The following is a 21536-nucleotide window of genomic DNA, read 5'->3' as shown; positions in this document are numbered from 1 at the left end:
CGGCTTTTATTGTCAGTGCCTCCGATTAGCATTGTCAAAACCCCCAACAGCTGGAGAAATATATATATATATATATATATATATATATATCGCAGCTGCGTCCTCACCTCCACCATCACAACCGCAGCTTTTTCTGCCTTCTGGATCTGTTGTACTTCAAAAGTCCTTCGTTCTTTGTTGTTGTTGTCGTGCGTGGGGTGTCGCATCCGAGTGACCACGCCGATGCGTTGACGCAGCTGCACCTTGTCCAACCAAATACGGGTCTAGAGGCGAAGGAAAGCATCAATTGACGCCAAACAAGCCAAAGCGCTTTCCCTCCCTTTTTCTTTTGCAATTCAGCTGTTGTTATATCGTGATTGTAGTTCTTATACTGGTAGCCATTCGTTGTGCCCCTCCACTCCCGCTGAACGAAGTTCCTTGTGATGCTATACATGCACGTAGCAAGCACTTCAACAGTCATACCAAGAATAGCCTTGTGAACTTAGAAAGTACATACATTTTCGCTTCTTACGATTTTATTTTCCCTTTTTGGTAAACCTAGTGAAAATGATCTCCGATGCCGAGTTTTGGATGGAGACGCGCCGCAGCATGAACGGCGGGGACACCATTTTCAAGAGCATGCTCGCCTTAATTCACGCGAGACAAAGTACCCTCGACGCGCACTCCACCACAACGGATAAGGAGGAGTATAAGCTGACATCGTGGGGGCGGAAGCACCGCGATGAGGCCAGCGGACGCGTCTACGGCAACGAAGAAAAGAGAGAAATGGAGCAGTCGGCTCGGCAGAAGGAAGCGGTGCTGAGAGACTCCGGTAAGCCTCTGGAGGCGAACAAGGCTTTCAGCGTTGTGGAAAACTCGCCGGATACACAGCAGTACGGCGTTGCCTCCAGCACGTTGCGTGTGCTTCAGCAGGTCATGATGTTTGCTGTCCCGATTTACGCTCTGCGCTACAACATCCCCGCCATGTCCATGAGCTGGAACACGAGCTGCTTTATTGATCGGCAGACGAAGCAGCTCATCACCTTTGGTGCGGGGCACGGCGTGAAGGTGCCACAGCACCTCCGCGGTCGCGGCTGCGTCGCCGGCGATGGCTTCTTCGCGATTTTGTCGAGCCAAGATGAGGTGTGGGCGTCGGGAGGTTTGAAGGTGTCGAGCTCGTCTGTGGACGGCCCTACCGCCTTGGGCATTGAAGATGCGATGACCGGCATTGCCGGCAAGACGCTGATGCTGGTCGGGCACGGACAGCGGCTCGCCATCGTTACGCGCGCGTTCACCGTGCGGCCACTCTCTGCGCTGTCGAACCCAACTCGCTCCATCATTCCAGCTCGCCACGTCCGATTCTTGGACCTGGGCTACGGCGAGGATTACTACATGGTGGGCACCGACTCCATCGTCTACAAAACGACGGCGTCAAAGCGGGCGGTCAGCACGCCTCGCCGCGTCATGACGCTCTGCCGCACACCGGTGTCCCGCGTGGCGAGCGGGACGGGCTTTCTGCTCATCATCGACCAAAACGGCCACCTCTACACCTTCGGGCGCAACAAGAAAGGCCAACTCGGCAACGGCGAAATTCAAGACGCGCGCCGCAAGCCGTGCTTCGTGGAGGAGCTGTCGCACCACTTCATTGTCCAGGTCGCCGCGGGTGACTGCCACTCGCTCGCGTTAGCGAGCAACGGCAGGGTTTACGGTGCGGGGAGCAGCGAGAGCGGCCAGCTGGGGCTGGGCCGCGATGTGAAGCAGGTGGCGAAGTTCACGCCGATTCCGTTGGGCAACGGCGATCTGCGCTGCATCGGCATTGCGGCCGGCCCGGCGGGCAGCATGTTCTACTGCGACAACGGCCTTGTCTTCACGTGCGGATTGAACGACAGCATGCAACTCGGCTTGGATACGACGGAGAAGGTGGTGTGTGAGCCGACACCCGTGGCGGTGCTGGCGGATGGTGTAGAGTCGTACACGATGGACTTCGGTGGTTTCCGCCGCCCGGAGGGAGAGGAGCCGACGCCGTCGGCTGACCCGAGCACGGATCGAAGTGGCGCGGGGCCGTCCCGAAGCGCAAACAGCGCCAACCTGAGCGGCTTCGGCATGCGTGCGAGGAACCCGTCGGTGAGTCAGAACGCGACGGTGATCAACATATCCGACTCCCCAGGCGCCAACAAGAATACCGTGAATGTGAGCGACGGCTTGACGAAGGCCGGTAGCAACAACGGGAGTGCGAACAACAACGCAGCGGGTGGCACCGACAGCGACGGCGGTGGTGCAAGGAGGGGAGGCAACGCCGGTGTTGGTTCTCTAAGAGTGGACGCAACTCTGGGGAACGAAAACCACCAACCGATCGACGATGCGGATGAGGCTCCTGCTTTCCCAAAGCGCGGCGCAGGAAATCCGCGGTTACGTCACAACGAGAACATAGATGGTCCAAAGAACGAGAAAGTAAAAGGGAAATGCGGGTGTTGTGCGGTCATGTAAATTGGGAAACCGTCAGTTGGCATGAAGCGCGGAACGAAGACCATTTCCCTCAAAAAAAAAAACAACCCAGGTCCAGAGGTCGAATCTACTGCATTTATTGTTGGAGACGGTGAACTGCGACAGGGGGCGGCGATGGTGTTACCTTCCGTCGTCCGATGGTTTTGTTTGTTTGTTTGTTTGGGGGGTTTTTCATCGTGAGTTTTCATTTTCAGCGATTAATGTCACTTGCGGTCGCCGTATCGTCAAGCTTGCGTTTGGTAGAGTTGAGAGAAACGGAGAAGATGTATGGTGTGGCGTGGGCGTCGATGGGGAATGATTCATCTCGGGTAATTGTGTCTTTTGCTCAGCACTTTGGCATAGATTTTTCAAAGGGTCGTTCTTCTCTCTTTCTTTCTATTCTCGCGTTGCTCACAAAAGGCGGTGTGCCACCCGCAAACACACACAAACAAAAACCCTACGTTGACTTTTTGTTTTCTCTTTCTTGCAATTCTTAATTTAACGATTGTTCTGTCATGTCATTTCTTCTTGTACTTCCGAGCTAAATTCCCCTCAGCAAAAACCTACACAAGGATGCCCACATCTTATGACGCTGATTCTTTTTCTTCCCTTTGGTGCTAGTGCTTCATCTCCCAAAGAGTACTTCGGCAACGCTTCTGCAGTCGTTGTCTTACTGGAGTGATGAAAATCGCTGTTGTTATGACTCCTTCGCGGAAAATTTTGTGTTTCTATTCTCATTTTACCTTGCATTCAGATTCGTTTTCTCTCACGTTTCACCTTTCGTTCTCCCGCTCTGTTCTTCAGTCCTCCTGCTGCTTTTCCGTGGTGGTGCGCGCCAAAGCGGTCGGTGAAATCTTCTTGTTCTCGCCATCTGTTCGTAAATCTCACTTCAAAGCAAGACAACAAAAATAATTTAGGAGTTCACAGCTTCCCCACAAGCAGATCCCTTCGCAGGCAAACAACTGAACTCACACGGACACACGCACGCACGCACGCACACAACACCAAACAAAAGAGAAAACGGAATGCTGCGTTGCTCACGGTTGACGCGTGCGGCGCTGCTGAGTGCCACGCTGGTGCGTCGGTCTGCTCTTCCGACAGCTGGCGCCGCTGTGGAACCCACCAAGGCAGGTTTGAACCCCACAGCGACTGGCAGCAACACGGCACAGCACGTGGAAACGGGTTCTCTGCAGCACTCCAAGGAAGAAAGTAATGCCCCTTCAGCCCATCTAGCAGAGGACGTCGTCCAGCCCCCACCCCTTCACCACCAACCCAAGTTTCTTTTAAAGGGTCGTCGTGGCAACATGGCACCGGAATACTACTCCACTCGTAGCAACGCGGGCCACCCTGATGCCGTGGCGGAGTTGCTCGGTGCTGGCCGTGACGACCCGGAGTGGATGTGGCTGAAGCTGCTGTGCTTCCTATGCGTGATGGCCACCTTCGGCACGACCTTATACGGCTACTTCTTTGCCGAGCACGTGAAGTACTTCCTGGATGAGCCGTGGTCCCGACTTAACTACTAAGAAGGGGTAAAAGGTGTGTGGATAGATTTTTTTGGTGATTGTTTGTTGTAGCTCTTTCTACCCTTTTTCTCTCAAGTACGCAAAACATGTCCTTTTTTCTTAGTGTGTGGCGGAGTGGCGTCGTTGTTGTATGGCCTCGGCTTACATTGTCATCGTCGTCGTCGTTGTTGCTGCGTTGCTGGGCGACACCGGGTTGGAGAGAAAGCACCGTTGGATGCGACACGTTTGTTGCACAGACGTGAGGTCTCATGATTCACACTTGCCGCAAGAACGAGAGAAACCCGCGACTACTACCTGAACTACCGACCAGAAGATGAAGAGAAAAACGGAGCTGCTCGTGTTGTTAATGAGACCCGTCTGTTTTTCCACGCGTCTTCTATGGGGCTTGAATGGCCTAAGTATATATATATATATATATTGGTTGCTGTAAGACAACGCAAGTAGTTGACACCGATGCGTTCTTCAATACCTGTTATCGTGACATCGCTGTCCTTAGTAACGCAAAAGACTACGGTCTGCTCGCTGCGTATTTGTCTCTTCTTTGTTTTGAATGCTGGATGCAGTGCTACCGTCTCTGTTGTTTCCCCTCCCTTGTATTTTTCCTTCTTTCGCTCCTCCATCAATAATTCTTCTCAACGCACACACACACACACACACACATACATCTCAATGGGGTAATACTTATTGAGCCATCTAAAAGGAACTATTAGACACGTTGTGGAGTAGGCATATTCCCCAGGATGTCCGTTCGCGGCAAACGTTCATATTTGAGATGCTGGACTGCAGTGAACTTGAGTGGTCTCTAGACTAAATGCGACCTACGAGGGCGATACTTGATGAGACAAGTGAAAAGGATTTGCTCATATTCTGACGTTGTGCCGCCTTCATGGTAGTCAGCGTTTTTTGAAGAACAAACTTCTCTGTACGATCGAATCTGATGTCGCTTCTGCTTCAATGCCCACGTCGTGTTGACACATGGATGGGTGCATGTTTGTGAATGCTGCTCTACGCTTCTTAGTATTCTGCTCTACCATAACAACGCATATATTCGTATATCTAAAAAGGTTTCTGTAACGTCTACTCTTCCGCGGTTTTCCTGTTTCACTCAGCAGGAAAGGATATTCCAGCTGCCAAGTGAATTGCCAGACGGCCCCCCCCCCCTTCCCTCGTTGCGCAGCGAACCGTTTGCGCTCTGATGAGCGACAATGCTACTCGGCGCTGAGATGGAAGCAGTGCATCGAATCGCCATCCGTCGTTGCCCTTTCACATTTACTGGTTTCCCATAATGTCTCGCGCTTTTTAATACCCTTTTTTTCTTCTTTCGGTGCTGTTCTCGCAGCTTGCAAAACGTCCCTTAAGAAGCCTCTCTCGGTGTTGATCTTGTTGTTCACGGAAGAATCGATCGCACGCACCCAAGACCCCATCTCACGGCGGTCCTCCGTCTAACACAGACACAATGGCAGAAGCAAAAAAGTCCCGTCGTGTTGTGGTGTTCATCACTGGCTACGGGCCCTTTGGCACGGTGAAGGTAAATCCCAGTGCTTCCATTGCCAAACTTGTCGGCAAGGACCTCGAGCGCCACCCCGCCGTTGTGGCCGTTCACGCGGAGCTGAGCCTCGCGGTGAGCATCAAAGCCGTCGGCGCGTACTTTGACCAACTCGAGGGCGAAATTGAGAAGACGATCGCTGAGCACGGCAGCGACGTTAAAATTCTCCTCTGCCACATCGGCGTGCACCCCGACACCACCGGGCTCATTCGTGCGGAGGTGCAGGGTTACAATGAGCTGTACGCCAGCCTGCCGGACGTAGATGGCGTGGTGCTGAACCACGACCCGATTCTGCCCAGCGACGGCTCTATCGATGTCACGTTGGAGAGCTGGTTCGGCAAGGCGGGGACGCCGCAGTTGCAGGACCTGGAGAGTTTGATTGGACAGCTCAACACGGCCAGTAAGTCGACGGCTGGCTTCGCGTCTGCCGCCACGCCGTTGCCGCACGAGGTCGCGGCGGATCAGTCGAAGGAAGGCGAGATGGTGATGCCGGCGTTTCAGCCTCCGCACTGGTCCATCTCTCGCGATGCGGGGCGGTACCTGTGCAACTGCGCCTTGTACCGTGCCCTGCGTCTTCAGAAGAAGCACCCGAATACGGTGTACGGCATCTTCATCCACGTCGTGGACCCGACGAAGGGAAAGATGGAGGAGAACGGGGAGCGCGTTGTCGCCTACAACCCAACGGTCATGTCGCAGTCGGAGGAGGTGAAGAAGTTTGTGGACGGTCTGCTAACCATGATGACGGCAGCGTAATACTCATTTATGTATTCGTGTCGCGTTGTGTTCACTTCGCAAAGGTGGAGGTTCTCTCTCTCCCCCAAGGAAAAAGCGTGTCTTCTCATCGCCACTTTTATTTCATCGTTGGAGAGGAGTTCCGCCCAACGTGGTTGATCATCTACCGTGCGTTCTTTTGTAAAGTTTTTTTTTTCGTAATCATTTTAATTGTTTCGTTCCAGATTTATCCACAAATTATTTTGTGCCGGTGTTGTTCATTCACGTTCAGAAAAGAAAACTAATTCTGTCGCGACTGGTTTCTTTGCTTTCACCACCGTCGTCGGTGTTCTACGGAGGAAAGGCAAAATAAATTGGGCACGAAAGTGTGGAACGTTTCATACGGAGCTCCCACAATCCGCACTACCAGTTCCGCGTGCCAGGAAGGAGAGGACACACATTTCCCTTTCTGGGGTTTTCACGGTAGGCCCTGTCTCCCTTACGTATCGCTGCGAGACGAATAAATGAGGGCGGTACGTCCTTCTCTTCTCCATCTCTCGTTCCGTTATGTTCCTTGGATTTGTTTCTTTTATTATAATCCCTCACGTCTCCATTTTCTAATCGACTTCTTCCTTCTTTCTCTTTCTTCTTTTGCTTATTACGGCGGCGATCAATCGGTGGCACCGGTGGATAGCTCTATATTTCCGGCAGTCAAACCCGCACGTGTTGGTCAAGAGGGCTGCAAAGCTGTCCACGCTGGATATTGAAGTTCGATACTCCTGGTTCGATTGGACTCCTTTTTTTTTTCCCTTTTTCCATCACACCACACAACATTCAAAACATTTAATTAACGCCTTCCGTCTTTTTTCTTCTTTTCAGACGCAGCTGGTGAATAAGGTCCCTTTTAATTGTTTAACCCCGTACTCGTCAAGAAGGGGAGGGCGGGAAAAGAGAAGACATTCGCACAGGGTAGTTCTGCACCGCTCGCTTCACCACCGGACACCGACACGTTGCAGCTACCAACAACGACAAAAGGATAAGCAAAGATCTCGTAGTCCTCTTCCATCGCTTCTCCCTCTTTGCGTTTCGCCAACGAAGAGTTTTGACGCGTACCGGATACGAATTGAATTTCTCTTTCACTGATTGTTAGTGTTTATTTGTTTTCTTCCGCTTCTGCGTTCGCCTGTGTGTTGTATTGCTTCTCTGTTGACACACCTTCTCCTGATTTTTGTAATTCCCTCTTATATCAATCAAAAATCCACTTCTTTTCTTCGCTGAAGAAGTTTTTTTTTCTTTCTTCTGTTTGTCAGGGTTGCTCCCTTTTTGAACAACACGGTTCTCTTCTCGGGAAGACGTGCGTGCACTCTGAAAACCTTGACGATAACTCTAGTGACCTCTGAATACATTTCTTTGTTGTTGTTTTCTTTCTTCTCGCGCTGTGGAGCAGATCAAACAACCGCTGCAAGTCATCTTCTCTTATCTTTTTTATCTCTGTCTTTTCCGTTGTGATTCAACGTGTCCAGGTGCGACGATATCCCCTACCTACATTTCCCTGCTTCGGATCTATACAAGCCGTCTTCCCACACCTCTTTCAAGACCGTCGCGCAGGGCGAAGCAATCTGTGTTTAGTGTTGCACTGTTTCTCCCTCTTGGCATTTCCGCATTGCCCCCTTCCGCAGGAGAGTAGATCACTCGTTAATATTATTTTACTTTTTTCTTGGTCTGTGTGCGCTTTTTGTTTTCCTTCCTTGTTGTTAGTGTTTCTTCCACCGTTAAGCGCAGGAGTCACTGACTCTCTGTTCACGTGGTGGAGGTCAAACGAGGAACACAGAAGACGGGCTCCCGTCAACAGTTGATCTTCGTTCTCTTTTCCTTTTCTCTTTGTGTTCCTTTCCGCGTCTCGTCGACGAGGCTTGTCATTTGTTGCTGTTCATTGGTGTTGTTTTGTACATACTGTTGTGGTGGTGGCCACGCTGCTTCCTTTCGTTGATTGTAGATAATCGAGATTGAAAACTGCCCCACACGGTGGCAACACCCGGAGGAAGATCAAAAAGCACTAAACCTTCTGTTGTCGTTATTACTACTGTTACTATTACTATTGTTGATCAGGAGAGACAGGAAACTTTGCACTCCTGCTGTTGGGAACCTTCGTGTGAAAAACGAAGCCAAGTAAATCACCGTACCAGCAACCGATTCAATCAACATGTTGCAGTCACCGCCTCCCTACGTGCCCGTGGTGGAGTACGTCCTCAAGGCTCTCGAGCACCCACCGTTCATGTACGTGGCAAAGCTTGCTGCGTGTTGCATTATGCTCTTCCTCACGCGCGAAAACCCTGAGTTGCTGCAGGAGCTGTCCCGCAAGTGGGCGTTGCGCTTCCAGCAAGATCGTGCCAAGCTCGTCGGCTACATTCGCAAACGGGCCTCCTACTGCGTGATCTCACCGGACGCCAGCGTGGAGATGGAGATGTCGGACAAAGTAAACAGCGACGAGGTGGATGACATCACCGACGGCGAAAGTAGCAGCAAAGACACGCAGCGCAACGACGACAACGAAGAGGAGCCGCTGTGTGGCATTCGCAGCTTCGACCCCGACACGGCCGTTGAGCACCTGCTGTCCATTCTGAACACCCTCGTGCCCATGTACTTTTCGTGGAACTGGCATCGCGCCGATTATGTTGTCCAAATCAACAGAGAATACGAGGTCTACGTTCGCGAGTTCATCTTGCCCATGTGCGCTGCCTTGGCGCCGGAAAACGGCGTCGATGATGAGGAGCACACGCCGTGGCTGCTGACTCCGCATACGTACCTCGACTCCACGCAGAACATCACCGGTTTTTACACACCCACCTCTGGCACAGGCCAGTTCCCGCCGGTGAAAGAAGGAAGTGTTGCAGGGAGTCGTCTTGGCGTGGCTCAAAACAGCGAGGGAGGTTCTTCCGTCGCAAAATCCACCGGCATGGCAACGCCCCTTAGCGGCGGGCTTAGCAAAGCCTCGTCTGAGCTCGAAGGCCTTGGTTACTCTACGATCCACAAGCACTTCGCGAACAGCCCCATGGGGCGCAAGAGTGCCGACCGTCACGCCGGCGCCGTCGCCACGCAGCTGCCGCGGTTCGCTCTCGCACGCCCGACCTCCCGCGGTGAGTACAGCAAGGATGTGCTGGGTAAGAGCGCTTCGCAGGTGCCCGCTGCGGTCGCTACGACACCTACTGGGAGATCTGCTGCGATGACGCCCAATGCGATGCAACCCGCCAGCGTGCCGAGAATGTCACCGAATGTAATGTCGGCTGGTGTCTTCAATGCAGCCGCCGTTTACGGCCTTCGCTTCCTCTCCTTGAACACCTACCGCGCCGCACTCCGGCGCAACACGCGAGGCCTCGTGACCGTCTTTCACGCCAAGTACTCGGCACGGAGCAACGAGGTGATTGATGCCTTCCAGATGATAATGGCGAAGCGCCTGCTTAACCCGATGCCGACCATCGCCGTCGTGTACGCCGTCGCGGAGCCGGAGCTGTCCACCCTTTACAAGGTCAGCTGGTTCCCCACAATCGTCTACACCCCACCCCTCTCCTGCCAGCAGCAGCACAAACGAAGCATCAAGGGTGACAGTTCATCGCAAACCCAACCCAACTCGGAGGGCGGCCGTACACAGCCGTCCGCAGCCGGTAAGTTTCACTTAAAGCCGTGTCATCGTCAGCACCCTCGCTCACACTCGCACCACCGACAACGACGGAGTACAAAGAGTGGCGGAACCCGCACGCTGTCGCCAGCGACGTCGTCGCGCCAACTGAGTGGCAGCGAATCACTACCAGATTTGACACTGAACGCAGCAGGCGCCACCGTATCTCCAGCAACGGGCAGTGACGCAGCCGAGTACGAGGAAGAAGATCGCATCAAGTGGGAGTCTCCGGGCGGCGACGCAGGTGCGGCGGCGGCAAGCGGGTCAAATGCGGAGATCACCAGTACAATCGCGGCAGCGGTGGCGGCCGCCGACGCCGCGACCCTCGTCCGTGCGACGGAAGTTTCGGCAGCCACGCCGACGCATCACAACCTCTTCATGGAATGTCAACCGGACAGCTCGACCGTCCCCTTTGTTGCAGGTCCCAGCGGCCCGTTGACGGCCACCGCACCGGCGGCCCCGACGCCGAGTGAGCTTCTCTTTGGGATTGGCGTTGGTGACACGACCCCCGTGCTGCCCAGCAAGTCCCCTTCGCGACACCACGATCCAATTACTGGCAGTGTCGAGAATTTTAGCCTCCCCAGTAGCGTCGACGACGGTGCGTTGCCGCTGACCCAACTTCCACTCACGAAGCACCGACCGCGGCCGCAGCGGCCACTGCTCGACATTGTGCAACGCGACTATCACGTCATCTATCCCCTCCTTGGTGACCTGACGGTGCCGGCGCTGGTGGAGTGGATCGGCTCACGGGGGGCGAGCGTGCCGCGGCTGAGCAAACTGAAGGACATCTCCACCTGTCTCAAGTCGATTCGGAAAGAGGAGAAATTCAAGCGCTACCGCGAGCTGCACTCCGCCGTTGTGACGCTGCGCCGGCTGCAAGGCCAGGGACCAGGGGAGGGCGACCTCTTCGGGAACGGAGGCGGCGGTGGCGGCGCAGGATCGAGTCCGGCTTCACGAAAGAAGGCGGCAAAGGGCGACGGGAAGCCCGGGCAGCAGCCGCAGCAGGCGGCCGAGCAGCCGCTGTTCATCTTCCTTGGCGGGGGCATGGCCGCGGGAAAGACCACCGCGGTCGCCGCACTCGCCAAGAGCAGCTGGTGGCAGAATCACAAGGAGCAAAGTGTGTTGGTGAACGCGGACGAGTTCAAGCTGCCCCTGGAGTGCGAGCTCGCATCGGCCGAGGCGCACAGACACAGCACCCGCGCAGCGGAGAATCTGCTGGTGAAGGCGGTGAATCAAGGACGTAGCATCGTGCTGGATGGCACGATGATGTGGAAACCGTTTGTGCAGCAGGTGGTACACATGATCCGCGCGGCGCATCTCACCCTCTTTAAGCAAGGCCCCGGGTGTGATCCCAAGACGAAGGTGGAGCAGTACTTCCTCGCCGATAAGAAACGTCAGCCGGTGCTGCCGTTTCCGTACAAAATTATTCTCCTAGGCATCACCGTGGACGTGGAGATCGCCGTGCCGCGCGGGTTTCTGCGGAAGTTCTCATCCAACCGCGGCGTGCCCATCTCGATGCAGCTGCGCTCCTTCAAAATGTTCTCGGAGAACTTCGCCGATTACGTCGCCATGATGGACGAGACGACGTTGTACAACAACAACGTGTATGTCAATTTGGAGAAGGGAGAGCTGCCTCCCGTGATGGCTGAATGCACCGAGGAGACCGGCCACAAGTTGCTGATCCACGACGAGGCCGCCTTTCAGCACTTTATAAAGCAGCAGCTGATCAACGAGAACGCAGACAACGTGATGCAAGTTTACCCCTCCTCACCGGTGACGGCGGAGTTTCCAAGGTGAGTGAGGTTCAAAAAACCAAAAACAAAGAAGAGAACGAAGAAGAAAAGCAACGTGGCGGCACCGATGAAGGTCGTGATGATTCTTGTCTTTTTGTGAGTTCTTCAGTTCATTACTACACATCAGCTGTATATGATGAACGGGGGTTAACAAACACACCTCGCACTAATCAGAGAATATTTATATTGGTAAAGCCGCTCCTCGTCTCGCCTGGCTCTACCAGGATAAGGATACTTCTAACTAACTCAACAAAAGTGTTTCTTTCGTTTCTTTTGTTTAATTCTGATCATTATTATTAGTGTGGTTTACGTTCTTCTTCTTTTTCTCTCTCTCCTCCTTTTCCTCAAAAAGAAAAATAATCGATTCTGTTTTGCTGCAGTTTCCGTAAGAAACTTCAAAATGAGAATCAACGTGGCGCTAACGTCATCTAGCTACAACGGGCTCCCCGGCAAAAAAAGGTCCTTCTTTTTCTCCTTGCAATATCGAACTTCTTGCGGAGAGAGCAACGTCGTAAGGCAAAGCCGGTTGTCTTTCTCGTGCCTAGTGAATGCCTGCGCTTTCGAGATGCGCTTGTCACACGAAGTGTTTCGTGAGCGTGTGTATCGTGACCACCATAGCTCTAGTGGCATTTGTGGCCTTTGCTTCCTCTTTCCTTCTTCTTTTAATCCTCCTCTTCTGTTGCGGATCATTTCATTCCGGCCTTCACCATCGCAAACCTCAAGGTCATCTTGAACTGCTATCGTTTTGGGGGCACACGGCTCCACCCCAAAAAGGTCATCACTTCACTGTAGCTTTGGGTTGGAAGACGCATACGAGTTGATCAGTATTCGTATTCCCTCACAAGAAAGAGATCTTTACGCAGGAAAACCTCATTCCACTTTTAATATATATATCAGTATAGGAGTCGCTGCGAATCTTTGCTTCAGTTTCTCTCTCTCCGTTGGGTTCAGCAGAGCACGGACGCATTGCCGCCTACCGCGGAGGCCTCCTTTTACATCCCCACCGATTCTTTTTGTTATTGTTGTTGTCTTTGTAATGTCCACCCGCACGCTGCGTCGCGCCGGCCTCGACTTCGGTCGCCTGCAGGAGGCAGTGGAAAGTAGCTCCACCATCGTGTCAGTGGAGAACGCCGATGAGCACGGCGAAGTCAAGAACGGCGATGTCTTTCACTGGCGTGTCGTCGCCAACCCACCGGCGAGTAGCATCTACGCCGGCGCCACCTACGCTATTTTGTTTACTCTTTCTCCGGACGAGTACCCCTTCAAGCCCCCAAAGGTGCGCGTGCTGACACCCATCTTTAATCCGATGGTGTCCGACGTGGGCGGTGTGTGTGAGGCGTTGCTGGATAATGCTGAGTGGAAGCCCACCGTCCCGGTAGTGGAGGTTGTGGAGAAGGTCATCGTGTCGGTTTTTGTTGACTTCAAAAAGTTTGACATTCTCAACGACGTCGCCGCGGAGATGATGACCAACAAGACGCCCGCCGAGTTCAAGAAGGAGGTGGATCGAGTCCGCACCACCGCGAAGAGCTAAATCGTGTGTGTAAGGGAACGCACCGGGGGGGGGGGAGTTCACCGATTTCCATTCCACGACAGTCCACCAGCTTCAAGACCTTGCTCCTTCTTTCTCTGTCGGAGTGCTAATTGCGCTGCAGCGGCGCCACAGATGAAGGCGACTGGGAAAAGGAGAATATGTGTGCGTTGACTCAACAGTTCTCGTCGCCATGTTGCAGCAATATATTTATTGTCGTTGTTTGTTACCCTTCGCGCCTTGTACTTCATCATTTTTGTCCGTGTATGTCTGTCTATAGCGTGTTGTGAGGCACCTCAACGTCGTCTTGCGAACTCAAAAAAGAGAAGAGGGTGAATAAAGTGACAACCGGCAATCACCGTGTTTTCCTGCGTATACAGTACGTATTGTTGAGTGTGTGTGTGGGGAGGGGGTTCTGGACCGCTGCTGTCATTCTCTAGTGCGTACTCCTCGGCCTGAAATGCAATCCACAGTCGGACCGGGGGGGGGGGGTCGCGGCTGCGGGCAAGCATGTTTTTCCCCTGCAGCATTGCCCAGCTTCGCTCCTCTCATGTCTTCCGCGCCCCCCTCCTCCTCTTTCCACCTCCCGCTCCTGCTTATTTGTTCGTTCGCTCGCACGTTTCTAATTGCTGTAGGCGCGAGCCTTCCTCTTTCTTCTACGATCTTCTCTCCATCACCGTTTCTTTTCTGCTGTGGCGGTAGCTGCTGGCCTCTCACGCAAGATTTTGTTTACATTTGCCGTGTTGCAATGTCGCTTGCTACGTCTGGCAAGCAACTGGTCGCACGTCCCACCGTGTCTAGTCTCGCTATTCGTCGGGCACTGCCGAGCCGAGGTCAGGCGGCCGCTTTGTGGGTCGCCTGTAGAGGTGTTGTGCAGTCAAATAACGGTAGCGGCTTGCGCAGCCTCCTCGACCAGTACGAGGACTACAACCTTTCACAGCGCCTGAAGCAAAACCGCAACGGCAACTACTACCGTCTGCGGCAGAAGCTGTGGCCGTCGCAGGAGGCCCTGGAAAAAAACCTTACCGAAATCACCTACCACCCGGTGGAGCGGCAGCCCCTTGCCTTGCTGGGAAAGCGCAACGCGCCGCGGCAGGTGTTCGCGTGCGAGGGGCGTGGCGGCACCGCGCTGCTCGAGGCAGTGGAACAGGATCAGCAAGATGCTTCCAAAGCGAAATCTGGAAACGAGTACACGAGCAATAATGATGATGAATCCGTCCTTCAGGTACACAGTTCGACGGAAGACGATGTTGACTTTATGGAGTCTTTGATGCGGGCGGACCAGTCGGTCAACAACAAAATAATGACCGACGCAGATGCGCGTGGAACCACGTTGGAGTCTGCCCGCACACGTGCCGCGCTGATCCTCGAGCGGGACTTGACGGAAAATACGCTGCTGCCGCTGCGGGTGCCGCAAGCATCGTCCGACCCCGCCGGCTCCTCGTGGAGTGCGCTCAGTCTAGACCCGCGCGTGAGCAGCGCTGCAGAGAAGCTCTTCGGTGCAGCGCCGACGCGGCTGCAGGCACGACTTGTGCCGGCATTGCTAAACGAGGACCACAACGACGTTCTCTTTAACGGCGTGACGGGCAGCGGCAAAACATCGGCGCTGCTCCTGGCGATGCTGCACGGCATTCGCAACGAGGAAGTCGGCATGAACGTTCTCGTGGCGACGAACACCATGAATGCGATGCGAATGCACGCCACCGTGAAGGCGCTCTGCGAGCGCGTTGGCGGTGGGGCGTTGGTCGACCGCCCAGCCGATGACTACTCTTGGATGCTGCTCGGCACCTACCGCGAGGACTACGAGACGTACTATCGCCTACTTCGACGCGGACTACGCCGCAACCATGGGCCAGCTCGTCTCCTTATCACGACCGCTGATGTGATGTGTGAGCTGCTGTTTGAGAAGAAGATGGAGTTTGAGGACTTTGGTTACCTGCGGCGCGTTTACGTTGATGATGTGGGGGCGCAGGTGCCGATGATCGACGAGTCTGCCCCCGTCGCGGAGGCACGGGAGCGACTGCGCAATCCATTGGCGGCTGAGCTGTTGCTTGGCACGCTGCATCAGATGCCTGGGCCGCACATTCGATCCGTGCTGCAGTTGGGCATGGTGTCTGCAGACGTGGACGGGAAGCTGAAGGATTATCTGCAAGCGCTGTGCATGAAGCCGGTAGCGCAGACCACCGTCTTGTCCGCCGTGCGCGTGCCTTCCACCGTGCACTGTCTCTTCTCGTTTTACGTGGCGCACCGCGAAGAGCGCTTCGCCTACCTGGCCCGCCTGGTGTGGAACGCGCGTGACACCATCCCAGGCCGGGCGGTGATCTTTCTCTCCGACACCGAGGATGTTCTCGCGGCTCGCCGACGTCTGCGCGGCCTTGGCATGGACGTGAAGCTCTTCTCGGAGATTTACGGCGATCAGCGCTTCCAGGGCAACTGGAAGTTCGTATTGTTGAAGGAATCGGAAGCGTTTGGGGTGGATCTGCCGCTGGTCTCGCACGTCTTCATCACCTTTGCGCCTACGACGTGGCAGCGCTACCTGCACATGTGCGGTCGCACGGGTCGCCTCGGTAACGTCGGGTGGGTTTACACGGTGTGTGACAAGCTGGAAGCGAAGGTGGTTCGTCACGCAGCGGAGGCGCTATCCGTCGACTTCTGCCACCACGTCGTGGATGCGAACCTGAACGAGGTGCCCGCCAGGGACGTGGAGCGGCAGACAAAGCTGCCGGAACTCTACGGGCTGGACCCACAGTTTGTGGTGCGGCAGCACTACGAGGTGCAGACGGAGAATCCAGACATGGCGTACCGCAAGCGCGAGTTTTTCTCGAAGCCGGCGGTGAAACAGTTCCAGATGGAGGACTACACCCCCGCCCCGGTGAAGCAGCGGCGCTTCAACCACGCCAAGCAGCTTTCCCGCGATGTGGAGCAGAACCCCTCGTTGGCGATGGACATGCAGAAGAAAGGGATGCTCGACGCTCAGCTGAAGCCGACTCAGAAACTGCAGCGCTACATGGACTTCAAAACGAGCAAACGCGCACCCGATCCCTTTGCAAAGAAAAGCCAGTAATAATACCACCTCGAAGGGAAAAGGTAATGTGGCTCAATCATCATCGCAGGGACGCGAGTTTGGCGCTTGTCTAATTCACTATTTAATGCTACCATGATATGTCTCTCTGTCGCTGTTTCAGCGTACTCTTCACAGGTCGATGCAGCTGCGCAATTCCGATATGAATTCATTCGAATGAACACAACACTAAACGTCGCGTAACAGCGGGCGTGTGCTACGTTGAGAAGCGATATCTTCCCCCTGCGGTGTCGCCTCTCTTTGTGGGTCTCGTCCGCTGTACCACACCACTGATTAACGTTGGAGTCGCACGAAACAAAGTGCAGATGCTGTTCCTTTCAACGTCACACTGCCGATCTTTTTCCTTTCTCAAACAACAACTCGTATAATTCGAGAAGCAACAACACTGGCACACATAAACTATCTAATCCGAAAGATAGTATTACTTCACGTCATCCATGCTGCGAGACGATGACGACGCCAACTCTCCAGCGCTCGCAGCAGCAGCAGCAGCAGCACCGTTTTCTGCATCTCCACAGGAGCGGCAGGTTGTATGGAAGCAGCGGCCCTGCCAGGCGCCGCCGTCGCAGGCTCTCCCTCTCAGCGGCGCCCACCTTGACCCAATGTCAACAGCACAGAGCGGCAAGTCCTTCCTTGGCCGCATTCGGGTCGTCGTACGGTGCCGCCCCTTCCATCGAGAGACAGAGGGCGACCACACGGAGAGCCTCGTGCACACACACGGCGACGAGGTGGTTGTGTGCGAACGAAACGACCCGAGCGCGGGCCGCTCCTACCGCTTTGATCGCGTCTTGTCCCCCGAGGCAGACCAGGTGACGACGTTTGCGGAGGTGGCACCGCTCGTGGACCACGTGCTGGACGGGTTTCACGCAACGGTCTTTGCCTACGGTCAGACCGGCAGCGGCAAGACCTTCACCATGGACGGTCTGCGGTACGTGGCGAGCAGCAGCGGCCGGTCGAGAGGAAACACCACAGTGATGGTGCCTGACACGGGGGGGACGCCGGTGGAGCAGCACGGCATTATCCCACGGATCATACAACTTCTGTTCGATCGCGCACGAGCCCGTCAACGCGCCAGCGGCGAAGAAGCAGAGGATGCGCTCGCAGATGCTGAAGCTGGGGCGGATCGCAGTGCCGACGATGGCGTTGAGTACTCCTTCCGCTGCAGCTACTATCAGATCTACAACGAGATGATTACCGACCTTCTGCGCACCACTGGCAGCTCGCCCAATTTGAATGGGAACGACGGTTCTGCCGACGAGTCAGGAAGCCGCAACGGAGGCGCCAGAGGAAAGCGGCGCTTCGATTATGGCGGATTGCGTGTGCGGTGGCAAAAGGGAGATGTATTTAAGGTGGAGAACTTGTTTGTGTGCTCCTGCGCTTCGCCGGAGGAGATGCGAGAGGTGCTTTTTACCGGCATTCAGCAGAAGGTGGTGAGCAGTAATATGATGAACTACCAGTCTTCTCGATCTCATTGCGTCTTTACCATCTACGTGGAGTGTCGCGCACGCAGGAACGGAGAGCTGCGCAGCCACGCGGAGCTGTCGCTGGTGGACCTTGCCGGTTCGGAGAAAATAGGACTACTGTCCAACAATCCTTCCGCCAAGCTGGTGAAGGAGTCGATCGACATCAACACCTCCCTGCTCGCGTTAGGGAAGGTAATCATGGCACTTAGCAGCAACAGCGGAGGCGCCGGCACAAAGCCAAAAAGAAAAGCTGGCGGTGCCGCGTCGTTCGCTGCTAGCCGGTCACGTGGTCGCGGTTATGCGACGACAGGCACCGGTGCGGTCCACGTTCCGTACCGTGACAGTAAGCTGACAATGCTGCTGAAGCACGCCCTGGGTGGCAACTCACTCACCACGATGATCGCCTGCATCAGCCCCTCCGACCGTTACGTGGAGGAGACGACGTCCACCTTGCTCTACGCGGGTCGGGCCAAAAACATCCGCAACGCACCGCACGTGAATGAAGACGCCACCACGACCCTTATCCGACAGCTGCGGGAGGAGATTGCGCAGCTGAAGGCGGAGCTGGGCTACTACCGGCAGCTGGCGGCAGAGTCATTGGGGCAGCCGCAGGCAGCGCAAGCGCACCTGTGCAGTCGCTGCGGAGGGGATCTGGCTACCGCGGATTCGCCACCGTCCAACAAGGTGAGCAGAGAAATGGTAGTGGCCACACGAGAAGCAAACCAGTTGGCGGACTCCTTAATTGCCGCGTGCGACATGTTGAAGAATATGATGCACGTGAATGCCGAGTTGCGGGACGCGTACGATGCGGTGCGCGACGCGCAAGACGACGCGGAACGGCGCGAGGCGGACCTCAACGCCGAGAACCTCGCACTGCGGGAACGATTGGCGGTGTTGGAGTCGATCGTGCTGCAGGACAACGACGAGGAGGACGACAACGGCGACGATGCAATGATGGAAGAGGAGGACGGGGGAGGAGCGCTGAACGACTCCTCGACGGGACCCACAACACGAGAAGGACTCGCAGCAGCGAGGCGGGCGGCGAAAGCGGCGGCGTCGCTGCGGGCCAACGGCGGCGGCCGTGGCAGTTCTCCAGGTGAGAAGTCGTCCACTGCTCCACCTTCGTCCTCTCCTACGGCTCCGCCTGCGCCATCCCTTTCCTTGTCCACGTCGTCGCCCACCTCGCATTCTCCTGCAAAGCGTGCAGCCGCTTTGGGTTCCCCTCCGCGACCTTCCGTGAAGACCGTCAAACTACGTCCGGTAGGCTCCTCCACGTCCAAAGAGGTGCTGCCGCATGTGGTTTTGGATGGCGACACGACGCGTACCCCTGCGTTTGGGCCGGTGACACCGGTCTCGCCCACCGGGGAGGCACGCAGGCCAACTCGAGCGGCGTCGTCCACGCATGCGGGAAAGCACGATGTAAACCAGGAGAGGCCAATAGGGCACCGACCGAGAAGGAAATCCCTCAAGAAGAAGAAGCATCGCGTCTTGGCCCAACGCCTCAAGGAGTACGAGCAGCACTACCGCACCGTACAGAAGACGGCGACCTACGAGGACTACTACCTGCAGCCCCGCAGAACAGGCGGTGCCACTGAGAGGGCGGTGCCCGGCGTGCTACCCATTCGCGCCTCCGGACCGGAGGTTGTCAAGGCCGCCGCCACCCTCGAGGATATGAAGGCGACGGTGGCGAAGCTGCCAAAGAATGTCGTGCCTGAGTACGTGCCGTCCTCTCTGCTGCACCCGGGCCTGTTCGGCTCTTTAGCCTTTGGTGGCCAACAAGAGGAGAAGACGGAGTTTGAGCAGCACCGCAACGACCGCGCGATGCGTCTGCGTGCGTTGCAGCAGCGTCAGCAAGCGCTATATCAGCAGGTCCATCAAGCCGTGCGGGATGTCCACTCGGGGAATGAATCCCAACGGGAGGAGGTGCCGTCTTTGCTGCCGCCATCACAGATGCCTGAACGCTGCAGTGGAAGCGCATGCGTCGACAGGCGGGGCAGTACGGACGAGCGCGGTAGTCGACGGTCTTCGTCGGAGCAGGTGGCACTGCCCAACTCTGCCACGGCGCGTGCGCCCACCGCCGTGTATAACACCGCAAATGGAGGTAAAAGGAGCGGCGGCGGCGGCTCAAGGACCTCCACCGACAACATGACGAAACTAATGGTGTACCTCCACAAGGAGGAGCTTTAGCAGCAGCTACACAGAAGCAGATGGAAGAGAACAGAGCAACCATCTCTTGTTTTACCGCTTTTCCCCTCACCTGAGAAACACGTGGTCAGAAAGCATTTGTCGTGTCGAGGAGTGCAGTTTCTTCTTGGAATGAAAGCTGTTTAAAGGGTTTTATATCTAGATGTATACGAGAGCGAATGCGCTTCTCTCTTCTTCCCTTCTCTTATGCCTGTTCTGCCTTCCAGTCACAGCTTCTACCTTTGTGTCATTGCAGGCAGTCAGCGTCAAGGCCAAACAACACTAGCACAAAGCATCTCTATTACCACTACCAGCTTTTTTGTGCGTCATGGGAGAGGTTGTACAGTAGCAATCCATCGACCTCCATCACTTTCAACACCGCTTTTTAACAGTTGCTGACGACCGGATAATAAATTGGCGATGGCAACCTGTGGCGGTTCTCTATGTCGCTCCCGCTCTCTCCCTCTCATTATTACGAAAATGATCTGTGTCTTCTCCTTTCTTTGGTGTTGTTCTTTCCTCTCCTCTTTGTGCCTTCTCTCCCTCCCTTTGCACAGTACGAATTCAACGCAGACGAGGACTCTCGGAATCAGCTCAATTGTTTTTGTTTGGCTGTCTTTTCTGCCCCCTCTTTCATCCCTTTTCCTTTCACTACAACGACGAGACGCTCTGTGGTTGTGAGAGAACCGCCCCCCTCCCCCTCCAATAAAAAAAAACCCGTTGTTTGCTTGCTTCCTTCTTTGCCCTATTACCATCGTATTCGATTGCTATTCGTATTCTTTGCTTTTGCTTTTGCCCACTCTCCCAATCGCTCTGCACAGATGGACTGCGTTGAGCTGCAGGAGAACTTCGAGGCGTTTGCCTCCTTCGGCACGGCGCCGTCGAAGGAGATGGACAACGCGCACTTCTCGAAGATGCTGAAGGAGTGCAAGATCATCGGCAAGGTGTTCACCTCCACCGATGCGGACCTCCTCTTCAGCAAGGTGAAGGCGAAGGAGGCTCGAAAGATTACCTTCACCGACTTCCGGGACAAGGCCATCCCTGCGATTGCGGCGAAGATGAAGAAGACGAACGAGGAAATTGCTGAGATGATCGCAAACGGCGCCCCGAAGGCGCACGGCACGAAGACAGAGGCGGTGCGGTTCTTCGACGACAAAAACAGCTACACCGGCGTGGCGAAGCAGGGTGGGCCGACAAACGTGGACCGCAACGCCGGCTCCCTGGCCGGTGTGGTGGATCGCCGCCAAGCCACCATGGACAACCGTGGCACCACCGCGAAGCAGATTTGAGTTTTTTTTTCTTCTTTGTTCTATCTCAAAAGACGAAAGCTCGTTTTCTTTGGTATTCATCATTCTTGGGTACACTGTGCGGCAACTGCCTAAAAACTCATATATATTTTTTTGTCTTTTCCCTTTCTTCATTTCAGCAGTGCGGGTTTCGTTGTAGGCACCGCTTGCATCTCTTTCCTACTCTGAAGCTCACGGTTCTCGCTCACTCTCCCTGAAAGCAGCTTTGTGCTACGTCTCAAGTGAGATGTTTTAGAAAAGTAGGGGTCTGGACGCCACCA

General features: G+C 55.1%; 8 protein-coding genes across 10 annotated transcripts; all 8 read left to right on the top strand.

Moving 5' to 3' along the window:
* Nucleotides 1-546: 546 nt before the first annotated feature.
* ABB37_03352 (hypothetical protein) lies at nucleotides 547-2466 on the top strand (the record flags this gene model as incomplete). Its single annotated transcript, XM_015800670.1, has 1 exon — nucleotides 547-2466. The coding sequence occupies one exon, from the start codon at nucleotides 547-549 to the stop codon at nucleotides 2464-2466; it is 1920 nt and encodes a 639-aa protein (XP_015660677.1).
* Nucleotides 2467-3266: 800 nt separating this feature from the next.
* ABB37_03351 (hypothetical protein) lies at nucleotides 3267-3986 on the top strand (the record flags this gene model as incomplete). The annotated part of the gene is made up of 1 exon (XM_015800669.1): nucleotides 3267-3986. The coding sequence occupies exon 1, from the start codon at nucleotides 3489-3491 to the stop codon at nucleotides 3984-3986; it is 498 nt and encodes a 165-aa protein (XP_015660676.1). The 5' UTR covers nucleotides 3267-3488.
* A 688-nt stretch (nucleotides 3987-4674) lies between these two features.
* Nucleotides 4675-6285, top strand: ABB37_03350 (putative Pyroglutamyl-peptidase I (PGP); the record flags this gene model as incomplete). 3 transcript variants are annotated; one of them, XM_015800668.1, is made up of 1 exon in its annotated part: nucleotides 4675-6285. In XM_015800668.1, the coding sequence occupies exon 1, from the start codon at nucleotides 5443-5445 to the stop codon at nucleotides 6283-6285; it is 843 nt and encodes a 280-aa protein (XP_015660675.1). In that variant the 5' UTR covers nucleotides 4675-5442. The 3 variants fall into 3 exon arrangements, with proteins under 3 accessions (XP_015660675.1, XP_015660674.1, XP_015660673.1); XM_015800667.1 differs by having other exon boundaries at nucleotides 4686-6285; XM_015800666.1 differs by having other exon boundaries at nucleotides 5325-6285.
* A 651-nt stretch (nucleotides 6286-6936) lies between these two features.
* ABB37_03349 (hypothetical protein) lies at nucleotides 6937-11716 on the top strand (the record flags this gene model as incomplete). The annotated part of the gene is made up of 1 exon (XM_015800665.1): nucleotides 6937-11716. The coding sequence occupies exon 1, from the start codon at nucleotides 8447-8449 to the stop codon at nucleotides 11714-11716; it is 3270 nt and encodes a 1089-aa protein (XP_015660672.1). The 5' UTR covers nucleotides 6937-8446.
* Nucleotides 11717-12434: 718 nt separating this feature from the next.
* On the top strand, nucleotides 12435-13243 carry ABB37_03348 (putative ubiquitin-conjugating enzyme; the record flags this gene model as incomplete). Its single annotated transcript, XM_015800664.1, has 1 exon — nucleotides 12435-13243. Exon 1 carries the CDS (start codon nucleotides 12749-12751, stop codon nucleotides 13241-13243), a length of 495 nt encoding a protein of 164 aa, XP_015660671.1. The 5' UTR covers nucleotides 12435-12748.
* Nucleotides 13244-13941: 698 nt separating this feature from the next.
* On the top strand, nucleotides 13942-16304 carry ABB37_03347 (putative mitochondrial ATP dependent DEAD-box helicase (RH); the record flags this gene model as incomplete). The annotated part of the gene is made up of 1 exon (XM_015800663.1): nucleotides 13942-16304. Exon 1 carries the CDS (start codon nucleotides 13989-13991, stop codon nucleotides 16302-16304), a length of 2316 nt encoding a protein of 771 aa, XP_015660670.1. The 5' UTR covers nucleotides 13942-13988.
* A 394-nt stretch (nucleotides 16305-16698) lies between these two features.
* ABB37_03346 (putative Kinesin) lies at nucleotides 16699-19972 on the top strand (the record flags this gene model as incomplete). The annotated part of the gene is made up of 1 exon (XM_015800662.1): nucleotides 16699-19972. The coding sequence occupies exon 1, from the start codon at nucleotides 16760-16762 to the stop codon at nucleotides 19970-19972; it is 3213 nt and encodes a 1070-aa protein (XP_015660669.1). The 5' UTR covers nucleotides 16699-16759.
* Nucleotides 19973-20525: 553 nt separating this feature from the next.
* On the top strand, nucleotides 20526-21258 carry ABB37_03345 (putative mitochondrial hypothetical protein; the record flags this gene model as incomplete). Its single annotated transcript, XM_015800661.1, has 1 exon — nucleotides 20526-21258. Exon 1 carries the CDS (start codon nucleotides 20791-20793, stop codon nucleotides 21256-21258), a length of 468 nt encoding a protein of 155 aa, XP_015660668.1. The 5' UTR covers nucleotides 20526-20790.
* Between the last annotated feature and the right edge of the window lie 278 nt (nucleotides 21259-21536).

This window comes from Leptomonas pyrrhocoris (genome assembly GCF_001293395.1).
Source record: "Leptomonas pyrrhocoris isolate H10 chromosome Unknown, whole genome shotgun sequence".
Lineage (NCBI taxonomy): Eukaryota > Euglenozoa > Kinetoplastea > Trypanosomatida > Trypanosomatidae > Leptomonas > Leptomonas pyrrhocoris.
Note: the sequence above shows the minus strand (reverse complement) of the source record. Positions and strands in the feature narration are given on the sequence as shown.